Source organism: Sebastes fasciatus, chromosome 19 (genome assembly GCF_043250625.1).
Source record: "Sebastes fasciatus isolate fSebFas1 chromosome 19, fSebFas1.pri, whole genome shotgun sequence".
Taxonomy (NCBI): Eukaryota; Metazoa; Chordata; class Actinopteri; order Perciformes; family Sebastidae; genus Sebastes; species Sebastes fasciatus.
In genome coordinates, this window is record NC_133813.1 from 2,091,269 (window position 1) to 2,115,626 (window position 24,358).

General features: G+C 41.8%; 1 protein-coding gene across 6 annotated transcripts in view; it reads right to left on the reverse strand.

The window, feature by feature from the left end:
• Window positions 1-436: 436 nt before the first annotated feature.
• scarb1 (scavenger receptor class B, member 1) overlaps window positions 437-24,358 on the reverse strand; it is a 33,429-nt gene continuing 9,507 nt past the window's right edge. For 2 of the 6 annotated variants that reach the window (XM_074618441.1, XM_074618440.1), the window contains exons 8-14: window positions 17,480-17,598; window positions 7,622-7,695; window positions 7,402-7,453; window positions 6,066-6,212; window positions 5,335-5,385; window positions 3,861-3,933; window positions 437-1,774 (exon numbers count right to left, since the gene is read on the reverse strand). In XM_074618441.1, coding sequence (XP_074474542.1) covers window positions 1,767-1,774; window positions 3,861-3,933; window positions 5,335-5,385; window positions 6,066-6,212; window positions 7,402-7,453; window positions 7,622-7,695; window positions 17,480-17,598 — 524 coding nt within the window. In that variant the 3' untranslated portion in view covers window positions 437-1,766. The remainder of the gene's footprint in view (window positions 1,775-3,860; window positions 3,934-5,334; window positions 5,386-6,065; window positions 6,213-7,401; window positions 7,454-7,621; window positions 7,696-17,479; window positions 17,599-24,358) is intronic. The other 4 variants (XM_074618444.1, XM_074618443.1, XR_012591710.1 and 1 more) reach the window with 3 other exon arrangements.

Sequence of the window (24,358 nt, forward strand, 5' to 3'; positions counted from 1 at the left end):
TGAAAAATAACCAAAAAAATGGCAAAAAAGGTGGAAAAAAGACAGTAGAAAAGTCCAAAAAATGTCAGAAAAATGACTGAAAAATGTCCAAAAAGGTGGAAGAACGGTAGAAGAAAAGTAAAAAAAAAGTCCGAAAAATTACAGAAGAATGTCCGCAAAAAAACAGAAAAGTCCGACAAATTACCAAAAAATGTCCGAAAAATGTCTGAAAAATATCCCTTTAAGGTTCATTTTGAACAGATAATAGATGTGATTAAATATTTTAACCTTTAACCTTCATGAAGGCAGCATTATTATTGCAGGATGGTATTATTAGAAGGGGTTCATTTTAACAAGGTATACTTAACTCCACTGAAGCTACTTTACATCCTTTCACAAACTTTCATTATTCATTTAAAGTCACCCAGAGGAGGAGAAAAACAAGATCACACTCTCATTATTAGAATTTCAAAAAACATTTATTGCCTCCAAGTTTCTCTTCAGTCGTTCACTTAATTATAATACAGAAGGCATTTTGACGTCATCATTCATCTCAAGAACAACATTCACACCTTTACAGAAGACAGTAGTATACAAACAGGAATGTTTCCGCTCTGCTCGACTCGACTCGACTCGACTCGACTCGACTCGACTCGACTCACTGACAGACTGACAAGAGAGTTCAGCTCTTCAGTGAACATGAAATACGAGGACCCAGAGGTTAGCTCAGGTTTCCTCCCTGATGAAGGCACATCGGTAGTAGAAATACAGTACAGTCGGCTCTTCTACCCACAAGTTCCCTTGTTGGTGATACAGAAACATTTCTTTTAAAAAAATCACAGTAAAAAATACCTCTCTACTGACGAGGTGACAACTATAAAATGTTTCAGATCATCAAACACTGAGCAGCGCTACGACGGAGTATTAGGGCCACGCTGAGGGTGGAAAAAATCTGAGATTTAGAGAATAAAGTCACAATATTACAAGAAAAAAGTCAAAATATTACGAGAATAAAAGTCGCAATTTAATGAAAATAAAGTCGTAACTTAATAACAATAAAGTCGTAATATTACAAGAAAAAAAAGTCTTAATATTACGAGAATAAAGTCATAATATTACGAGAAATAAAGTAGTAATTTGATGAGAATAAAGTCATAACTCTAAGATTAAGTATTTGGTTATTTGTGAAACCTAAGGTATAACTTCACAAGATGCTCCACGTTCCTCATTTTCACACTATTTACCCTCTAAAATAATACGTACAATTACTTCTTTAGAATATTATGAATTTTTTCTCTTAAACTTCTGACTTTTTTCTCTAAATCTCAGCTGTATTTTTCCCCTCGGTGTGGCCCTATAACACTCCGTCGTACAGAGCCAAATGAACACACTGGAAATGTTTGTTTTTGTACAAAAAAGAAGTGTTTTTAAGCGACAGAGCGTCTTCGCTCGCTCCGCCTTAAAGGAGTCTCAACCCCAACAGCCTCGACACAAACACGTCTGCTGACGTGAGAGGGAGTCTCCGAGAGTGTCATAAACTTTGCAGGATGAAGGTAAAATATGGCTTCATTGAAATGTGCCGAGCAGAGCGGCATGTGTCAGTGTTTCAGTTCCAGATAACTGGGATAACGTTGAGTCCACAACACCAGCTGTGTGTGTGTGTGTGTGTGTGTGTGTGTGTGTGTTTATGTGTGTGTGTAGATCAGTCCATGTCATGCGGCAGTAGACGGTCTCTCTCTCCGGCTGAAGTGCTCTTGTTCCCATCGGATGTGCTGACACCTTCACATTTACTTCTCTGTGTCGGGACCAGAAGAGGAAGCGTTAAGGCCGACCAACACTAACAGATGTGAGTCCACACAAAACCACATGTTCTGGTAAATCTAACAGTTCAGTTCCTACAGTGTGTGGAGAGAAACAGCAACACAACACACACTAACAGATTCACTCATGAACAACAAGAGTCACCACTAAAACAAACAAACATGACGGATGACGGGCAGGATGAATCATGGATGGCTGGATGAAGTCATGGAGACACGTTAAATCAAAATAAAGTGTTGTTCCTCCATCTCTGAGCTCCATCCATGGATGTATAAAGAGATCTGGATCCAGCGTTGGAGGCGGGGCTCCGTTCATTCCTATGAAAGTGTCTCAGTGGCGCATGAAGCCTAAACAACTCGACTGCCGACTGGAAAAGGTAGCCGGATCGTCCGGCGATCTTCCGCATCCACTGGGCGAATAGAACAGGCCCAGTAGCGTCACAGCCATCACGCTGTCTTCGCGGTCTGGGTCTCATTCACATGAACGGAGGAAGGGAAATAACTCTGGATTCAGCTATTAGTGCGTTTTAGGGATGCACCGATACCCGATACCAGTATCGGGGCCGATACTGTGCTCATGAACTCGTACTCGCAAAATGGCTCCGATACAACGGCACCGATACCACTTTACGGCAGCGTGACGTTAACCTCTCGTCAGCATCTTTCTGGTCCTATCACACGCACTCACGCCCCACCTCCCCGATGGAGCGGGCGAGACGGGCCGGTGGTGCGCCCGACCCCGCAGGGCCGGGATCCCATCTCAGCCGGCGCGTGCCGGCCTTCACTTTCATTGCGCCACGGGGTTTTGCTTGCACCCTCTGACTCGCATGTGTGTTAGACACCTTGGTCCGTGTTTCAAGACGGATTGGGTGGGTTGCAGACATCGCCACAGATTCCTTTTACGTGGGCCGAGCCGCGCCCTGGGGGTACGGCGCGGTTGGGGCGCACGGAAGACAGTCCGCCCCGGTCGCCAGTCGCACCGAGCACTTTGTCCACGGCCCCGGGAAGCACCTTCGCCTCGAGCCTTTCCAAGCCGACCTAGAGCCGGTGGCGGCGCACCGCCTCGTATGCGGGACTCCCCAGCCTGCCGTGTGTCGCTCACACCCTCTAGCTGGCTGTTAACGAGGGTCTTCTGGCACAGAGAAGTACTCGTATCGGTACTCAGTATCGGCGAGTACCCAAATGTAAGCACTTGTACTCGGTCTGAAAAAAAGTGGTATCGATGTTTTACAACCTTTAGGACCTGATGATTTAAATAAGGACTACTAGAGTGTTCGTACTGGGGAGTTGATTCACCTCAAAAGTGATCCGCTGAGTTACAGACGTCTCTTTCCCAATGGAAGTCTATGGGAAAAGTCTTTTTGGGCCCAATGGCATCCCGTGATGGACACGGAAGTTGCCGTACCGCTGTTTGGCCGCTACTAAAGTTGGCATCAACGACGGCTTGGGTCCATCTTACTACGACTTTATGCTTCACGTTTAGCATTAGCTCACGATTTAGACGGTTGTCCTTCCTTCTTCAGTCAGCTCGGTTCTCTGTTGGGTATCGTTCTTTCCCAGGGATCGGTGCGGAACTGTGCAAAACACTCTTAACATACTTTACACCACAGGAACATCTGGAAAGATCTTTATAAGCATCAAAAACATCAGGGCTTTGCTGGCGATCGTCAGGAGCGGGGGGAATCGGCTTGATTCTGGTGTAATGCGTACCCCGCATTAGGAAGCGTTCAGCAGATAAAAGAACGTTTTGGTGAGTATCGTCCGACAAAAAAATACTGTCATGAAGCAGCTGAATTCACAAAAGGATTCTTTTGCGGTCACTAGACGTGCACGATTAAGACAAAAACAAACCACGTAACTCTCAAGGGTGAAATGCAAATAGCGTCTCGGTGCTCCTGTTATGTGTCATGTGTATTTAAAAGAAGTTAGCATCGCCCTGGTTCCTTCCACTAGAAGCCAACGGGATTGTTCCGTTGGGTTTCAGATTATAGTTCACAGCTTCAACACACCTGAACAACATGCATGAGTACATTGAAACAGTTTGTTTGTGTGTGCACCCACCTGAGCTATTTGTGATATATTTCTCCTTTGTTTCGTGGTCATGTGCGCCTTTTATCCGCTCTTTATCGGAGGCCTAAAAGACGACAACATTGTCTCACACATCAGCCAATCGGGTAATACAAATTATTACAAATTGATTACAGGAAGTAGCTGCTGGTTGGATTTGTTACGTAGGTGAAAACCAGCAGTCTGATTTTAGATTGTGGACGACGTGCAGAGATATTAGAGTTCATGCAAGGAGTCCATTCTGGTAGGAATCGATTCGATCCATGCGGTTAATTAATTAATTAAGACACCGTGTGATTGGTTTGTTCAGCGTCTTTTTAACATAAATCAGATATAATTAGATTTGTAAGCAGCACTTTTAACAGATGGATTATCATGCAACAAAATGAATGCAGATGAAACAGAATATATGCATGAGACGTATGATATGATCAACAAATGCTACTCCATGAAGGAAGCTTCTTCTTTCTATACTTCCACAAAAACACCAGCTGGACCAGATACAATCAGCCGGCACATGTTGGGCTAACTGGCTCAAATCAAACACATCCTGTGTCTCATAGACGGTAACAGCGTCATGGCCATGTCCAAAGGGGTCCCTTGACCTCTGACCTCCAGATCAGTGAATGTAAATGGGTTCTATGGGTACCCACGAGTCTCCCCTTTACAGACATGCCCACTTTATGATCATCACATGCAGTTTGGGGCAAGTCATAGTCAAGTCAGCACACTGACACACTGACAGCTGTTGTTGCCTGTTGGGCTGCAGTTTGCCATGTTATGATTGGAGCATATTGTTTTATGCTAAATGCAGTACCTGTGAGGGTTTCTGGATCAATATCTGTCATTGTTTTGTGTTGTTCATTGATTTACAATAATACATATATTTGCATAAAGCAGCATATTTGTCCACTCCCATGTTGATAAGAGAATTAAATACTTGACAAATCTCCCTTTAAGGTTCATTTTGAACAGATAAAAAATGTGTGATTAATTGCGATTAACTATTTTAATCGATTAACAGCTCTAAAATTAACAAATATCTGATATACTGTTAAGAATTAATGTGGTGTTTTTAACCCACAGATCCGATAAAGTCCGTCAGCTGCTGCTGCTATTATTATTTATTTTTAATTTAACCAGGTCTAATTAACATGAGATTCAAATCTATTTTTCGAGGGAGACTTGGCCAAGATAGCACGCCATTACCACGTTGCAAAAATGATAAAATGCAGGTAAAAAAAATAAAAAATAATAATATATATATATTTCCAAAATTGGTGGTTAAAATCAATAAATAAAATCGAACTCCTCAAATTTAAAGAAAGATTCTTATTATAGTCTTAAAGAATAAATCAACAAATCACAGTTAAGAATCAACTGAAGATCAAAAGGTATTATTATTATTAATTCATTTTGATTTGGATGATTGAGACCAGATTGTTTAGGAGGGGACAGTTTTACGAACCCCGGGGTTGTCCACTCCGATGGAAGTCATTGCCGCGTTTGAACGAGACCTCTGCAAACATAAAACCTTTAATCACCTTTAATCAGGATATTAAAAACCTGCAAGAGCTCATTTCTAAAAACACAAACAAACATGTCTTCATGATTCTTCTAAACCAGTTTGAGTCTCTGTTCTTAATGAAGCGTCTGCTGCTGATATTTCAGTGTGTGATAGTGAGATGTCAACACTAGCTGGAGAAACACATGCAGGCTACTCATTAACTGATTTATTGTATTATATCACATCCAGCGTATTGTGTTTCATAACACATCACATAACAAACACTAACTAAAGTTGGATGAGAAGATGGATACCACTCTCATATATGTAAGTGTAGGTGTCTTAGAGTTACATTTTTAATCTTATAAGAATATATTTAGGCCAAAACTGATTATGTTTTTAGAAAACATGTTCTCCACTGTGTGTTTTTACGGCATTATTCAACTTTAAAAGCTCCATTTCCTTCCAGTTTGAGCAGAAAATGATGCAGCACCAGCTATTAAAACTATCAAACCCTATTATTAATAACATACTGGAGATAAAGGATCTAATTTTCCCTCTTATTATTAAATCAGAGCAGCTTCAGTGCTCCGTCTGTTTGGGGGAGAACATGCGTAAACTGTGTGACATGCTACATGCAGTTAAAAAGAGCTATAACCACACACACACATGCTGCATGGCGGCGGCGTTACCTTCACTTTGTGGTGCAGCAGGGCGGCGATGACTATCGTAGCCAGGCCGAGGGCGATGAAGCCGTACTGCATGTACTCCATCACAGAGGGCAGCACCACCAGGTTGGTGTGGAACGTGTTGAGGATGGGTCCGTCTATGTAGCCGCTCTGAGGAGGAGATACAGAGAAATACATCGTGCTGTGTTACAGGATTAGAATATAACAGCTTTGCTTCTGTTTTAACAACAAAGCTTTAATGGAAAGAGACAAATTCACTTTTTATCTTTAAACATAAAATGCTGAACTTGTACCGAATACAGACAGCTGATGATTAAATGCTCTTTACTAGACATAAAGAGAGCATTTCTCCTTATTTCAACAACATTAGCAGGTGTGCAGCATTATAATAGATATTAATATATAGGAAAGAAAAACAAAAAGAATGATGAATTATGATGATTATATGCTTTCCAGTGTAGCTTTAATTATTATTATAATTATTATTATTATTAATAATAATACATACATACATATAATATTTTACTGTAATATGTCATTTTTTAATGAAATTGTAAATCCGCAAAATATCCAACATTGCAATAATTACTATTATTTTTGTATTTGATAGTGGTACAAACAGAACGAGAGAATAATAATAAATATTTATAAATACATATATATTCTTCTTTCTCGTTTGTTCTGTTATATTTTTTATTATATTTATTTTATATAAGTTATTCTTTATACAAGTTATTGTTATATTTATATATAAAATAAATGATATAATAAAAATAACAATATATATATATATCAGAGGTTTCATGTCAGAAACATGCAGTGAAGAACAGATCCAATAAATGTAGATTTACTGTAAAGTCAGACTATATACTTAAATATCTATATTTAAATTAAATCTCTCAAAAGTCATTTTATTCTACGTCGTTCTAAATGCTGAATTCTGAACACATTTAACTTTTTTTGCTCGTTGCTATATATAGAATATTGAGAAAATAACCACTTCAGGGTTTAAATGAGAATTAATTAATTTGTTTTGCTATTTTATTTAAAAAAGTATAAATGATTAAAGTTGAATGATGAACAATGTTGTGATTATATAACAAACGTTGCTGCTGCATGATGTAATGCCTCATTTGTACAGATGTTTTCATTTTGTGTTCTGCGTGTTTTTTGGCACCTCTTGTGGAAACGGAGGCAAAGCAACTGTGAAATATTCTAATAAAGAAGAATGTACAATATGATCTGAACAACAAACAAGGAAAACAATGATCTGTAAGAGTGTTTAAAGTGTATTTTATATACAGTATATGTATATAAATATGAATATTGGACAGCTTACCTCCTCAAACCAGATCATGGGCATCACCACCTCAGAGATCTTGCCAGTTTCTCTACAAAAACAAAAAAACACTCAACTTCAAACTCCAAGGTTGGACGCTGAACAGTTAAGAAAAGCAGGAAGTGTCCACCAGCCCGTCTGAGTGGACGATCAAGACACAAACACAATACGTGACAAATGTTAATGGCGTGAATGAGAGTTTGGGGAATAGCGTCCTTACGTAATTCCAGACACTCTCTTCATGTAGAGGTTGAGCTGCAGACGGATGGACACGTTCAGAGGGACGCCCGTCAGCTGCAGAAAAACACATAGGTTCAAATCTCACATGGGGAATAAGGAAAAGCCTTCAATGTTCAATGTTCCCATGTACCCCGAACGCAGCTAACAAACGAAGGAAATCCTCAATGTGGGAGTGATGCTTTCAGGGACCATCTTTTGAAAATTTTAGAGGACTGCAATCCGGTTTTAGCGTCAAACCCTTCTGGCATGGCAGCGAAAACAATGCTGTTGCTCTCTTTTGTGTTACGCCGACCTTACATGACTTTTCATGGATTTCTCTTATGCAGACATATTTCTATAGTCGCAATAACACCAGGAGAGTTTTGATAGAGATGCGGCGCGTCCCGTACATGCATTTTGCGGTAAAAGCTACACATTTGGGACAGATGTAGGTTTATATGTTATGAAAAGATAGAGATATCGGGGTGCTGCAAAAATGCTATTTACTAGACACAAAGAGAGCATTCTCCTTATTTCAACAACATTACCAGGTGTGCAGCATTATAATATATATATAAATATATAGGAAAGAAAAACTAAAAGCAAAAAGAATGATGAATTATGATGATTATATGCTTTCCAGTGTAGCTTTAATTATTAATAATAATACTAATAATAATAATAATTCATATAATAAACATAATTAAAAAATATATAAATATATATCTGAGAGAACAGATAAAATAATCAGTTTGCCTTGTATGAATGTAGATTTACTGTAATATGTCATTTTTTAATGAAATCGTAAATCCGCAAAATATCCAACATTTCAATAATTACTATTATTTTTGTATTTTATAGTGGTACAAACAGAACAAGAAAGAATACAAATAAATATATATATATTCTTCTTTCTCGTTTGTTCTGTCATTGTTATATTTTTTTATTATATTTATTTTATATTAAATAATATATCAAATTTGGCAACCCTTTTTCAAAAAGGTCGCCAAATAGGCGCATAATATTCCTAAATGTTGCAGAAAACTGATTTTACAAGATGATTTCCAAGGATGTGTTCAAGCTGATTAGATCAGATGTCAGAAGATCAGGTTTCTTTATTTTTCCCTCGGCCTTGGGCCAAGGAGGTTATGCTTTCACTGCCGTTGGTTGGTTTGTTTGTCTGTCTGTTAGCAGGATCTCTCCAAAAGTTCACGATGGATTTGAATGAAATGTTTCGGAGGTGGAGTGTGGCACAACCTAGCGGTCAGCCTGAGTATTAAGACCACAGGGTAGAACACATGCGCAGTGTGACTGCTGACGCGCTGATGACGCGTGACCACGCCTCCTTCCTCCTCCTTCGAGCAGAGAGATACGTGTGTGAATGTGTGGCGAGCCTCCGCGGTGCGGTGGGAGCTGCTGTCCGTCCGCGGTGAGAAAGAACAAAGCGGTAGATGACGGGATGAGAGACGACGTAGTGTAACGTTATACAGACATAACGAGGCTGCTGAATGAGAGAGGCATCCGCCGACACGTTACACGGAAACACACTGTGTTGATAACAAGCCGACCACCTCACGGTACCGCCAGCTGGGATCTGGGATCTGTTTTTAAAGTCACGCACCTTGGCAGTTCTAGTTTAAGGATGCTTTTTTAAAAGCTTTTAAACTGAGAAAAATATGAAAACCAAATAAAAAGGAGCATTCACCACCTTGCCTTCACGATAGAATCACAACCACCTTCAGAATGCCAAGATTTTCAGCTTTCTAAACAACGTTTATAGTTGTATAACATAGAAAACGCTGGCCCGGTACTGGAGTATGGCATTGTTTCACGTCACATCACGTTACTCAGACTACAACAATAAAAGCGGTAACATCCTTCTACCTCCACATAGACTCACATGAAGCAAATACATGGATTCTGGTCGAATTCGGTGAATTGATTTTGTTCCCCACCCCTAATAGACACCGCAACGGTTTGCACTTCTGAAAAAGAGCAGATGACTTTTTTTATGATGTGTTGTGTTTTTTCTGGCAGAACAAGTTGTAATGCAGCAGAGTCCAGACCTTCAGCAGACTGAAGTCACTAATTACTTCACCAGGGAGGTTTCCTGGAGCTGCCAGCGGAGCGTCTCACATTCAGATTCACCACACGTCTCTGTCTTTCCTCAGATTGTCTCCTGGCTACCAAAAATATTTGTTTCAGCAACGGACGAACCTTTCTGTTATCTTCTGCAGATCATGAATCCTGTGCACAATATAAATGGTATGGACGCTATCAGAACTGCTCTCTCGCAGCCCTTTTCGTGCCACAATGTTTCCTCGGGCTCTTCAGCTACACAAACACTGGCCTTTCATGTTCGGAGGGACGGAAATCAACTATTTACTACTCGAACCTGCAGGAAATTAAATGTCCCCGAGACACAGACAACATTTTCTACAGTTGAAGGAGAAACACGGAGGAATTTGCAGAAGAATAATCAGATGTCACATTAATCCGAGTGGGCAGGCGTTACCTCAGCAGGTCATCTGAGATGGACGCACAACGTGTGTGTGTGTGTGTTCTATAGAGGAAGTAATCAAAGGCTTGACAATAGACGGGTTTCCGACTTCACAGCTTTGCGACTTCTCACGAGAATGAGCGACTCCTAAGAGCCCTGAGGTGACCTCGTGCGCCTGGTGACGTACCTCACCCTCCTTCCTGTTTGTATTTCTGTGTGATGTGTGTGTAATGCCTTTTTCCTGCTTCAGGTAATGTTTGAAACTGACGTACATCTTAAGCTTGAAACAAACCTGAAGGCTAGATGAAACCGGACAAACAATACATTCAAGTGTCCACCAACTTGTGAAGATTATTTCTTTGACAGTCAGGAAGGAGCATAAAGCTGACGACAACACGCCAAACCACCGGAGGGAGACGACCCTCAAACCCTGCGAGAACGCCAACCGTCACGTGTTCTTGTACTAAAACAAACGCCAAGTCTGGTGAGATCCTGGATGAGCTGAAGTTCACAGGATTAAGACGGAGGACGAGCTATAAGAATGCAGCTTCAGGCAATAACTGAAGAGGTTAATTTTAACCTCTTCCACTCCTTGAGGGCGCCAACGCCCTCGGCCGACTTTACGTTCTTCAGAGGCTGTAGCGGGTTCAGTTTTAGAGCCCCATAGGAGACATTTCATTGACCTCACTGTATAAAATGACCTCTGGTGACCTCTAGGATAATCACAGCCTCATGAAACTTTACAACCACAAACTAGAGACCTAGAGCATTCAGAGGATGGATGGATCAAACTAGAGACCTAGAGCATTCAGAGGATGGATGGATCAGACTAGAGACCTAGAGCATTCAGAGGATGGATGGATCAAACTAGAGACCTAGAGCATTCAGAGGATGGATGGATCAGACTAGAGACCTAGAGCATTCAGAGGATGGATGGATCAGACTAGAGACCTAGAGCATTCAGAGGATGGATGGATCAAACTACAGACCTAGAGCATTCAGAGGATGGATGGATCAAACTACAGACCTAGAGCATTCAGAGGATGGATGGATCAGGCTAGAGACCTAGAGCATTCAGAGGATGGATGGATCAGACTAGAGACCTAGAGCATTCAGAGGATGGATGGATCAGACTAGACCTAGAGCATTCAGAGGATGGATGGATCAGACTAGAGACCTAGAGCATTCAGAGGATGGATGGATCAGACTAGACCTAGAGCATTCAGAGGATGGATGGATCAGACTAGACCTAGAGCATTCAGAGGATGGATGGATCAGACTAGAGACCTAGAGCATTCAGAGGATGGATGGATCAAACTAGAGACCTAGAGCATTCAGAGGATGGATGGATCAGACTAGAGACCTAGAGCATTCAGAGGATGGATGGATCAAACTAGAGACCTAGAGCATTCAGAGGATGGATGGATCAGACTAGAGACCTAGAGCATTCAGAGGATGGATGGATCAGACTAGAGACCTAGAGCATTCAGAGGATGGATGGATCAAACTACAGACCTAGAGCATTCAGAGGATGGATGGATCAAACTACAGACCTAGAGCATTCAGAGGATGGATGGATCAGACTAGAGACCTAGAGCATTCAGAGGATGGATGGATCAGACTAGAGACCTAGAGCATTCAGAGGATGGATGGATCAGACTAGACCTAGAGCATTCAGAGGATGGATGGATCAGACTAGAGACCTAGAGCATTCAGAGGATGGATGGATCAGACTAGACCTAGAGCATTCAGAGGATGGATGGATCAGACTAGACCTAGAGCATTCAGAGGATGGATGGATCAGACTAGAGACCTAGAGCATTCAGAGGATGGATGGATCAAACTACAGACCTAGAGCATTCAGAGGATGGATGGATCAGACTAGAGACCTAGAGCATTCAGAGGATGGATGGATCAGACTAGAGACCTAGAGCATTCAGAGGATGGATGGATCAGACTAGAGACCTAGAGCATTCAGAGGATGGATGGATCAGACTAGACCTAGAGCATTCAGAGGATGGATGGATCAGACTAGACCTAGAGCATTCAGAGGATGGATGGATCAGACTAGAGACCTAGAGCATTCAGAGGATGGATGGATCAGACTAGAGACCTAGAGCATTCAGAGGATGGATGGATCAGACTAGAGACCTAGAGCATTCAGAGGATGGATGGCTTTCCTAGCTAGATTGACAATAAGTGTCCAACCATCGTTGGCGCCCGCTTACGTTTCCTCACGAAACCACCGACCAGTACGTGTTTCTGGAAATCATTCCAGTTTCATTTGAGCCATCTGTAAAGAATGAACTCATTGTTTAGTTTTCTCTAAATGCTCCCCTCCCAAGCTGAAAATATGTTGGCCTCTTTTTATAAATTTGACACGAATAAAGAGTTGTCTCGGTGCAGAAACTTTGGCAAAGCTGTTTTACATGTGGGGAATAAATTGCCAAAAGCTGTCCACGGTTTCTATGACAGCCTGAAGTAAGAAGTGGAGAACGTTTGGGTCTTGAAATCAAAATTTAAAAAGTAGAAATATGTTAATTCAAACATATATGATTATCATGTCACTATTTTTCTGTGAAGGACTTTAGCTCCATATGTCCATAATAAAACCGCTGTGGTCTTGACATGTGGCTCTGATAAAAACTTAATATGAGCTGAAGTTAGCAGGATAAAGACGGAGGACAAACTGGTGGCGGTAAGTGAAGAGGTGGACACACGACGGACACGACTGGCTTATATGTCTTTATGGTACAACTTCTTCTACATGCTAAACCCTTTAGACTTGACAAAATCAAAGAAGACTTGCAGCTAGACTTGGGGACTTGAAAACCTCGTGACTCGTGACTTCACTTGGACTTGAGCCTTTTGACTTGAAAATACTTCATACCTCCCCCCCCCCCAAGCCCAAAGATTAAAAAGTAGGATATTTAAATAGTGTGCCACAAAATCCATTTATTATATTATCAGACTCGGGACTCATCAGACTCGACTCGGGACTCATCAGACTCGACTCGGGACTCATCAGACTCGACTCGGGACTCATCAGACTCGACTCGGGACTTATCAGACTCGACTCATCAGACTCGACTCGGGACTTATCAGACTCGACTCGGGACTCATCAGACTCGACTCGGGACTCATCAGACTCGACTCGGGACTTATCAGACTCGACTCGGGACTCATCAGACTCGACTCGGGACTCATCAGACTCGACTCGGGACTCATCAGACTCGACTCGGGACTTATCAGACTCGACTCGGGACTCGACTCGGGACTCATCAGACTCGACTCGGGACTTATCAGACTCGACTCGGGACTCTACTCGGGACTCATCAGACTCTACTCGGGACTTATCAGACTCGACTCGGGACTCTACTCGGGACTCATCAGACTCTACTCGGGACTTATCAGACTCTACTCGGGACTTATCAGACTCGACTCGGGACTCTACTCGGGACTCATCAGACTCGACTCGGGACTCATCAGACTCGACTCGGGACTCTACTCGGGACTCATCAGACTCGACTCGGGACTCTACTCGGGACTCATCAGACTCGACTCGGGACTCATCAGACTCGACTCAGGACTCATCAGTCTTGACTCGGGACTCATCAGACTCGACTCGGGATTCATAAGACTCGACTCGAGACTCGACTCGGGACTCTACTCGGGACTTATCAGACTCGACTCGGGACTCATCAGACTCGACTCGGGACTCATCAGACTCGACTCGGGACTCATCAGACTCGACTCGGGACTCATCAGTCTTGACTCGGGACTCATCAGACTCGACTCGGGATTCATAAGACTCGACTCGAGACTCGACTCGAGACTTATCAGTCTTGACTCGGGACTAATCAGACTCGATTTGGGACTTGAGTGCAAAGACTTGAGAATTACTTGTGACTTGCAAAAGTACAGCACAAGTATGAAAGAATCATCCCGTCATTAATGTCCATCTGATGTCTGCTAACGTTAGCCACCATGAGCTAGCGGTCACACCAGAACAGGTGGAGGTGTCGAGGCTGAAGTCCAGAGGGAGTTGAAGAGACCAGAGGGAGTTGAAGAGTCCAGAGGGAGTTGAAGAGTCCAGAGGGAGTTGAAGAGACCAGAGGGAGTTGAAGAGTCCAGAGGGAGTTGAAGAGTCCAGAGGGAGTTGAAGAGTCCAGAGGGAGTTGAAGAGACCAGAGGGAGTTGAAGAGTCCAGAGGGAGTTGAAGAGTCCAGAGGGAGTTGAAGAGTCCAGAGGGAGTTGAAGAGTCCAGAGGGAGTTGAAGAGACCAGAGGGAGTTGAAGAGTCCAGAGGGAGTTGAAGAGTCCAGAGGGAGTTGAATTGAGTAAAGGTGCGTTTTTCATTTAGTAAGTTGGAGAACTGGTTATTTAAATGTGCTTTAATGGACCCACTTTGGGACCCACTGATTCAGACTCACGAGGAATGTGTGTAGCGTGAAGACGTCACACCCAACATGGATCCTTCGACGTTAGAAATAGCTTCATAAAATCCCTCGCCAAGTGATTTCTCAACTATTAACCTGATATCAATCTGGGCTTCTTGGATTCCTACTCTTCTCTACTTGGAACTAGTTTATATGAGATTTAATCTGCACGGCAACAAACCTGATTTTTTTATTGGAGCCATACAAAGTTTTTTAACAACTGCAATTACAGAGAAATAGCCCAATTTCCAATTACCTTATCACAGCGCAGGTTATCACAGCTGCACCGCTGACGAGGTTTACACAAGACGAGTTGTGTAAGGAGGTTAAGAAGGAGCTGAATCATGGCAGCGTTACATCAAACGCATCAACTCCCCCAGAATCCAGCTCATTGAAACCACAACGTGGTTATCTCCACTGAGCTTTTACTGTTATTGTACAGCAATAAAATCAGGTATCACTCAGTTCATTTAGCGATTTCTCAGAGACTTTTACTCTAAAGAAAGACAAACATTAACTTCAACACCTCCTCCCCTCAGTTTACATATATAATCAGCCGTAAGTCAACACCAACACATACCATGATAATGATTATTACCAGCTGGACTTACTGATAAACCAGAGATCATCAACAGCTTTTGAACAGATAATCTGGCTGCAGCAGCGTGACTTCTTTTAAACTGGCAAAGCTCATTCTAGCTGATTTCTCAACAGGAATAAATAAGATATATATTATTATTATTATTTATGTATTTAATATTTCTCAACAGGGATAAATATAAGATATATATCAAATTATTTATCATTTATTTATTATTTCTCAACAGGAATAAATAAGATATATTATTATTTATGTACTTATTATTTCTCAACAGGGATAAATAAGATATATATTATTGTTATTTATGTATTTATTATTTCTCAACAGGGATAAATATAAGATATATATCTAATTATTTATCATTTATGTATTTATTCATCATTTCTCAACAGGGATAAATATAAGATGTATATCTAATTATTCATTATTTATTTATTATTTCTCAACAGGGATAAATAATAAGATATATATCCTATTATTCATTTTATATTTATTTCTCAACAGGGATAAATAATAATATATATATGTTATAATCAATTATTTATTTATTCATTATTTTTCAACTAGGATAAATAAGATATATATCTTATTATTCATTATTTCTTTATTTATTATTTCTTAAAAGGAATACATAAGATATATATCTTATTATTCAATATTTATTTATTTATTTATTATTTCTCAACAGGGATAAATAATAAGATATATATCTTATTATTTACCCATTTATCAATCTTTCTAGGGTTGTGCAATTAATGGAATTTCAATTTCAAAATGTTGGAAACATTTGGGATAATGTAACACAGATCTGGAGGTAAACTTGTAAAAAATCAGATGCAACCCTTCACCCACCGTCGACCGGAGATTCTTCTGTCTGCATTTACAAAAAGATAAAAACGTGCACATGATAACGACACACAATACAAAGATTGCAAGTGCGTGATACGTAATCAGTCCACTTCTGCTCAAGATGACCAAACAAGATGACTTCAAGGTCACGGAAAAACAACAACCTTCTGTCACCTGATGCCACGTCCGCTCTTTAAATCGCAGTATTTTCTAAGTGCAAGTTCCTGTAAAGCCTTCAGCTGATAACACGGCTCGTAAACTACATCTTCCAAGTGTTAACTGTTCAGTTGTCTCTTGGTATCTCTAAGTGTGTGTGTGTATATATATATATAGTGTTTTTATATCAAAATACCTCTTTCCTCTTCCGGTAAAACATTTTTGATGACTCGTCTCGACCTCGGGGGCGTACGCATACAAATAAATATAATAATAATAATAATAATTAATGTAACCAATCAGATGTGATTTGTAAAAATAAGCTTATTAATCTAAATACCACTAACTAGGAGTAGATATGTAGAGCAACAAATTGTTGGAGAGGATGTGATAAAATAATAAATTATTATAGAAATTTAAAGAAATAAAGCATCTATCTTTATATATAGAATTTTAAATTCCGTGGGAAAATACCAACATAAATTTAGTGTAAGAATGATTCATGTTTACTTCTAATTTTAAGGATTTCTGTTTTGAAAACGTAGAACTAAATTACTGAAATCATGTCCATGCATCTGTCCATGGAAAGACATAATGGTTGAAATGTCAAACCACAGAGTAATTTATATTTAAAGGTCCCATATTGTAAAATAGTGAGATTTTCATGGCTTTTATATTATAAAGCAGGTTTAAGTGTAATATAAATACTGTGAAAGTATTGACAGAGAAATACACACACCATGTATTCAGAAACTGTGTCTTTGAAACAAGCCGTCAGGATTTCTGTCCATTTGTGATGTCACAAATATACAAAATATATATATAGATCATAGATATAAAACTGTTTTTATATCTAGACCATTTCACAGTTTTAAACATAAATATTCTAAAATGTGTTGCAGTTTATTTTCTTGTGGCAAGTGTATATGAATAACATCAGCTGACAGGAAGTAAACATATACACAAGCTGTTGCCTAGCAACGCAATTCCATTGCAATTCTGTTGAAATGCACTAAAACGGAGCGTTTCAGACAGAGGGTGAATACAGGCATATTCAGGCAGACAGTATGAGGAAAATAAAGTGTTTTATGAAGATTAAAGCATGGAAACATGTTCTAGTAGAAACACAAAATACAAGTATGAACCTGAAAATGAGCACGATATGGGACCTTTAAGTTAAAAGGGAAGAAGATGAACTTATGTAATAAATAGACATGAATGTGTATTGGACTTTTGGCACCACCAAGATTTGTTTAGTTTGTATTTGATGGACCTAGAAGAACTCTTTTCAGGCCATAGATGTGTGCGTGCTCACCGGGTGGATGTCGATGAAGAGGCCGTGCTCGTCTTCGGTTGGATTGAGACCCTGAACGAAGTCCAGCAGCACCGGGTCGGCGTTAAAGAAGTGAGGATGAGAGATGAAGACCGGAGAGTCTGGAGAATTGAAAAATAAATAGAATAATTAGTTCACTCACAACGTTTCTCCAGATCTCAGGTGTCTAAACCAGAAGAAGTTGTAAACAAATTTCTGCTGCATAAAATGAAGTTTTTTAGTAAATGTAATCTTTGCTTTTGAATTACTGGATCATTCAACATCTCCAGGCCTCTGAAAAGCAGGGAAGTGACGATTACAAAGTTTTGGGCCGATACCGATGTTTAAAATAACAATTTTATTTTGTTTTTGCTGTTATTTAGGTGTTATTTTTGCATTATTGAAACTACAAAATTGTGTCTTTTTTTTTTTTAAAGACTTCAAATCTTAAATGTCGGTCAAGACTGATATTTGTTATTTTTGTTAGGATTGCCTCTGTGTTTTGGATTTACCCTTAAAAACATTCAAGGAACAAAGATCGTCACATAAGTGGAACACATGTACAGTAAACGACACAGTTGTTGGATTTTACAGATATCTAAGGACAGCTTTATGGATACGTGTTTATTTAGCCTTTCATTGTCCAGATAATAGTTTTTAAGATTAACAATAATAAAAACACTGATTACTTTCCCATCCATTTCAATGGGCACTGAAGGTGTGGAGGCTCGGGGTGGGAGACTAAATTCATCACGTTATATATGTAATGTTATTGTGATTATATATATTATGTTAGAAAATGACCAGATGGGAGTCGCTGGTTTTGGCCAATATCATGAATTGAATAGCTCAGAGTCGAGGTTCCTCTGTGGTGGAAACGATATAGAACCTTACAACAAGGCGAGCCGTCCTCATGGACGATTATATCTCTGATCATGTTAAACCCATTTTTAGTGTCTCGACCCGGTTCTGGATCCCTGATGGAAGTAACATGAAGAAGTGGTTGAGCGGGGTCAACGGTCGTCTGCTATAGGAACCAAGAAGCCTTTACTGTAAAATACATGCATTGTTGTGTTTAATAAAAATGTAGAATAGAGAGGGTGTAATATTTCATATTGAAACACTGAGAGACCCTCAGAGGACTTTATATCATCGGCCATGTTGGGCAGGTCGACTTTCAGCACCTCCTTTATTCCAATTGTTTAACAAAATAGTTTTATTGTTATTTGTTTTTATTCATCTTTTTCTTTCCTTATATTTTATTTGCTGTATAATTTATATTATTTTATACTGTAAAAAATATTTGCAGAATTTTATTTTGTAACAAATAAAATCTGAACATGTTTATGAATCTACTGTATTGAACTTTTATATATAGATAATGAAAAAATAAAGAAAAAAAAACTTTTAGAAACCTCCATTTTGCAGTTTTTCAGTCTGGAGAAGTCATGTGACCACAGTGCAGTGTGACATCACATTCTGAAACGTGACATCACATCACATTCTGAAACATGACATCACATTCTGAAACGTGACATCACATCACATTCTGAAACGTGACATCACATCAGAATGTGGCTTAGTGACATCACATTGAACAGAATGTGGCTTAGTGACATCATAAAGTCACTAGAATGTTGTGTGTGCACCAGTAGAAGCTCCCGCAGTCTAACAACTCAGTTATAGTCGAACCTTCACCAGAGAAGCATCTCTCAGTGATAACAGAGCGTGTGATCAGAGCGACAGTTAGTCAATCTACTACATACCTGCTATAGCTACTTCAATACAGCGTTACTACTGTATTGTCCTCGTATAATACTACTGTATTATACTCCGTACAGCGTTACTACTGTATTATACTCCGTTACCACAACTAACACCTCCGTTGTGCTACGATGGAGAAGATCGTCCGTTCAAGAAACGAGGTGAGATCTTCTCAGCCAGACACCTTTAAACACACTTTGTTCAGCGTTACACTGATCTAGGCCTTTAAACACACTTTGTTCAGCGTTACACTGATCTAGGCCTTTAAACACACTTTGTTCAGCGTTACACTGATCTAGGCCAGCCCACAGTTTCATCTGGTTTTTAATCTTTTGTCTAAACTTTTGACAAATGCATGAGCAGTATAAGATACGTATGTGGACTAAAACAGGGCTGTTTTTTACACTTAAATTAACAAAAACCAGAACTGAAAACATATTCTAAGCTTCACCAAAAGATTTTAGATCAACCTGATCTCCAAAAAACTGATCTGAAACTGAAGTTATTGACAGTATAAATGGTGTTCTGTGTGTATAGTATAAAGGAAACAGTAGAAAGATGTGATTCTGTGGTGTGAGGCTGAACTTGGCTAGACTCTTGTGACCAACTGAATCAGTGTGTTTCAGAAAAAGTAGCTTCACAGTGCTCTTTAGAAGCAGATGGAGTTGGCTTCAGTACTTTCAGCTGTCTCTTTGTGTGATCCAACGTTAGGACGGGACTGTTTTCTCAACTTTTACATTTGTGTCTTTCAGTCACTTAACCAAGAGCTGGTTGAAGCCGCTACCCAGCAGGCTCCCAGCAAGGAGATGCAGTATCTCAGAAAACAGAACTTTGAGCAGGCCTCAGTCATTGCTGCCCTGAGGGAGCAGATGGCCGCCAAGGATTCCAGCTGGGAAGAGGAGAAGATGAGGATCCTGAAGGATCTCAAGTCAGAGAGACTCATCAGGAAAGATGCCCAGAAGGGCCTCAAAGGACAGGACAACCCTGACCTCCAGGTTCAACTCCTCCAGACTCCCAGCAACCAGCTGAAGAACTCTCACCAGCACAACACTGAGCTGGCCGCCGAAAACGCTGCCCTGAGGGAGCAGATGGCCGCCAAGGAGTCCTGCTGGAAGCTGGAGAAGAACAAGATCCGGATGGCTAAGAGAGCCATCAAGATACAGGCTCAGAACGACCTGCAGAACAAAGAGCAGGAGAAACAGAAGGTGACCGAGCTGGCCGCCGAAAACGCTGCCCTGAGGGAGCAGACGGCCGGCTGGGAGCTGGAGAAGAACACGATCCTGAACGCTCTCAGGTCAGAGAGAACCATCAGGAAGGAAGCCCAGAGGGACCTCAAAGAAAAAGACAAGCAAAACCCTGACCTCCAGGTTCAACTCCTCCAGACTCCCAGCAACCAGCTGAAGGACTCTCACCAGGTCACCGATCTGGCCGCCGAAAACGCTGCCCTGAGGGAGCAGATGGCCGGCTGGGAGCTGGAGAAGAACAAGATCCTGAACGCTCTCAGGTCAGAGAGAACCATCAGGATGGAAGCCCAGAGGGACCTCAAAGAAAAAGACAAGCAAAACCCTGACCTCCAGGTTCAACTCCTCCAGACTACCAGCAACCAGCTGAAGGACTCTCACCAGCACACCACCAAGCTGGCCGCCGAAATCGCTGCCTTGAAGCAGCAGATGGCCGCCAAGGAGTCCCGCTGGGAGCTGGAGAAGAACAAGATCCTGATGGCTCAGAGAGCCATCAAGATACAGGCTCAGAACGACCTGCAGACCAAGGAGCAGGAGAAACCGAAGGTGATCGACTCTCTCAGTCAAAGTCTTCTTGAAAAGCAGAACAAGATCGTGATGGTCAAACAGACTCCCAGCAACCAGCTGAAGGACTCCCACCAGCACAACACTGAGCTGGCCGCCGAAAACGCTTCCCTGAGGGAGCAGATGGCCGCCAAAAAGTCCTGCTGGAAGCTGGAGAAGAACAAGATCCTGATACAGGTTCAGAACGACCTGCAGACCAAGGAGCAGGAGAAACAGGAGGTGACCGACTCTCTCAATCAAAGTCTTCTTGATAAGCAGAATGAAATCCTGATGGTCAAACAGACTCCCAGCAACCAGCTGAAGGACTCTCACCAGCACATCACTGAGCTGGCCGCCGAAATCGCTGCCTTGAAGCAGCAGATGGCCGGCAAGGAGTCCTGCTGGGAACTGGAGAAGAACAAGATCCTGATGGCTCAGAGAGCCATCAAGATACAGGCTCAGAACGACCTGCAGAACAAGGAGAAGGAGAAACAGAAGGTGATCGACTCTCTCAATCAAAGTCTTCTTGAAAAGCAGAATGAAATCCTGATGGTCAAACAGACTCCCAGCAATCAGCTGAAGGACTCCCAGCAGCACAACACTGAGCTGGCCGCCGAAAACGCTGCCCTGAAGCAGCAGATGGCCGCCAAGGAGTCCCGCTGGGAGCAGGAGAAGAACAGCTCAGATCAGAGCCTGATACAGGCTCAGATGAACCTGCAGACAAAGGAGCAGGAGAAACAGGAGGTGATCGACTCTCTCAATCAAAGTCTTCTTGAAAAGCAGAACAAGATCGTGATGGTCAAACAGACTACCAGCAATCAGCTGAAGGACTCCCACCAGCACAACACTGAGCTGGCCGCCGAAAATGCTGCCCTGAGGGAGCAGATGGCCGCCAAGGAGTCCGGCTGGGAGCTGGAGAAAAACAAGATCCTGATACAGGTTCAGAGCGACCTGCAGACCAAGGAGCAGGAGAAACAGGAGGTGACCGACTCTCTCAGTCAAAGTCTGCTTGAAAAGCAGAATGAGATCGTGATGGTCAAACAGACTACCAGCAATCAGCTGAAGGACTCTCACCAGCACAACACTGAGCTGGCCGCCGAAAACGCTGCCCTGAGGGAGCAGATGGCCGCCAAGGAGTCCTGCTGGGAGCTGGAGAAGAACAAGATCCTGATACAGGTTCAGAAAAAGGAGCAGGAAAAACAGGAGGTGACCGACTCTCTCAGTCAAAGTCTGCTTGAAAAGCAGAATGAGATCCTGATGGTCAACCAGGGCTGGACTGAAAAGTGTGAAAAGGCCTGTGAAGCTTGGAAGGAGGAGAACAGGGAGATCAGAGAGACCTGTGAGAGAGAGCTCCAATCTGCACTTGATCAAAAGAATCTGATGGTCAAATCTCTGCAGGACGAGTCGGACAGGAAGGTGAGCCAGGTCGTCCTGGAAAAGGATGATCTGATCACCGGATTGACGACGGCCAAGATGGCTCTGGAAGTCCTGACTCTAAAGAAGGAGATGCAGCTCCTCCAGAGCGAGGCCGAGTGGACAACGAAACTCGCCGCTCTGGAAGATCAGATCCGGCTCAAGACCGACACCACCACAGACCTCCAGGCACAACTCCTCTGCCTCCAGGAGCTCCACCAGAAACTTGACCTGGGAGCGCTGAAGATGACCGCGGAGGAGATGAATGCCAAGAAGAAGGAGTTAAAGAAGCTGATTGTGGAGAAGGAGAAGGAGGAGAAGAGACAGAAGAAAGAGAGGGAGGAAAGAGAGAAGAGAGAGAAGAAGGAGAGGGAGGAAAGAGAGAAGGAGGAGTTGAAAAGAGTGAAGAAGGAAAAGGAGGCTCTGGAGAAAAAAGAGAAGGAGGACTTGAAAAGGGAGAAGAAGGAGAGGAAGGAGAAAGAGAGGAGAGAGAAGTAGCATCCTTTCTCTCCACATTCTTCCCCCATCCCCCTTCTGACCATCCCGCCCCTTCACCCCCTACACCTACACCCCCTACACCACCTACACCCTACAACCCCTACACCCACACCCCCTACACCACCTACACCTACACCCTCTAACCCCCTACACCCTACACCCTACACCCCCTACAACCCCTACACCCACCTACACCTACACCCCCTAACCCCCTACACCCTACAACCCCTACATGCTCTATATGAAGTGATTTATCCCCCTTCACCCCCTACACCTACACCCCCTACAACCCCTACACCCACACCCCCTACACCACCTACACCTACACCCCCTAACCCCCTACACCCTACACCCCCTACACCCTACAACCCCTACAACCCCTACACCCACCTACACCTACACCCCTACACCCCCTACACCTACACCCTACAACCCCTACATGCTCTATATGAAGTGATTTCACCCCCTACACCCTACAACCCCTAGCCCCTACACCCTACCTGCTCTAGATGAAGTGATTTCACCCCCTACACCCTACAACCCCTACCCCCTACACCCTACCTGCTCTATATGAAGTGATTTCAACCTCCTCCCCACGGTGACGTGGTCGCCTCCTACCATCACCCCTCCATACTCTCTCCCTCCTCCCCACAGCGACATGGTGGCTGAGTGATTCGGCCCTTGTCTGCTGGGTTGAATCCGGGTGATCCGGTTTCCAACCACAAATCATAGTCTATAGTATATCATTAAAAAAAATATTAAAAAGTCATAGTATATAGTATATCATTAAAAAATATTAAAAAGTCATAGTATATAGTATATCACAAAAAAATATTAAAAAGTCATAGTATATAGTATATCACTAAAAAATATAAAAAAGTCATAGTATATAGTATATCACAAAAAAATATTAAAAAGTCATAGTATATAGTATATCACAAAAAAATATTAAAAAGTCATAGTATATAGTATGTCGATAAAAAGTCTTAGACTTAGAGATGTTATTGTCATTGTCATGGAAAAACAATGAAAAACAGTTTAGCAGGTCTTGGCAGTAAAAGCAAGTAAAAAAAAAAAAAAAACAAGGTAAAAGTGAGCACGGCTCACATTCTTCTGGACAATATCTGTCATTGTTTTGTGTTGTTCATTGACTTACAATAATAAATATATAAGTACATTTGCATAAAGCAGCATATTTGACGATTTTGACATGTTAACGATTAACAATCACGCAATTATTAGTGATTAAATATTTTCAATTGAAAGCACTAATTTATAACACTGCAGAATGAAGTTGGGAGTCTGGTTGTGACAGAGTGTGAGTCTGTGTGAAGGTACTAAGGACAACACTGGAAACGCAGGAATTGACCCGGGGTCACCGGATCAACCATCTGTTAAGATCTCCTGCTGCGGAGGAAGCTTG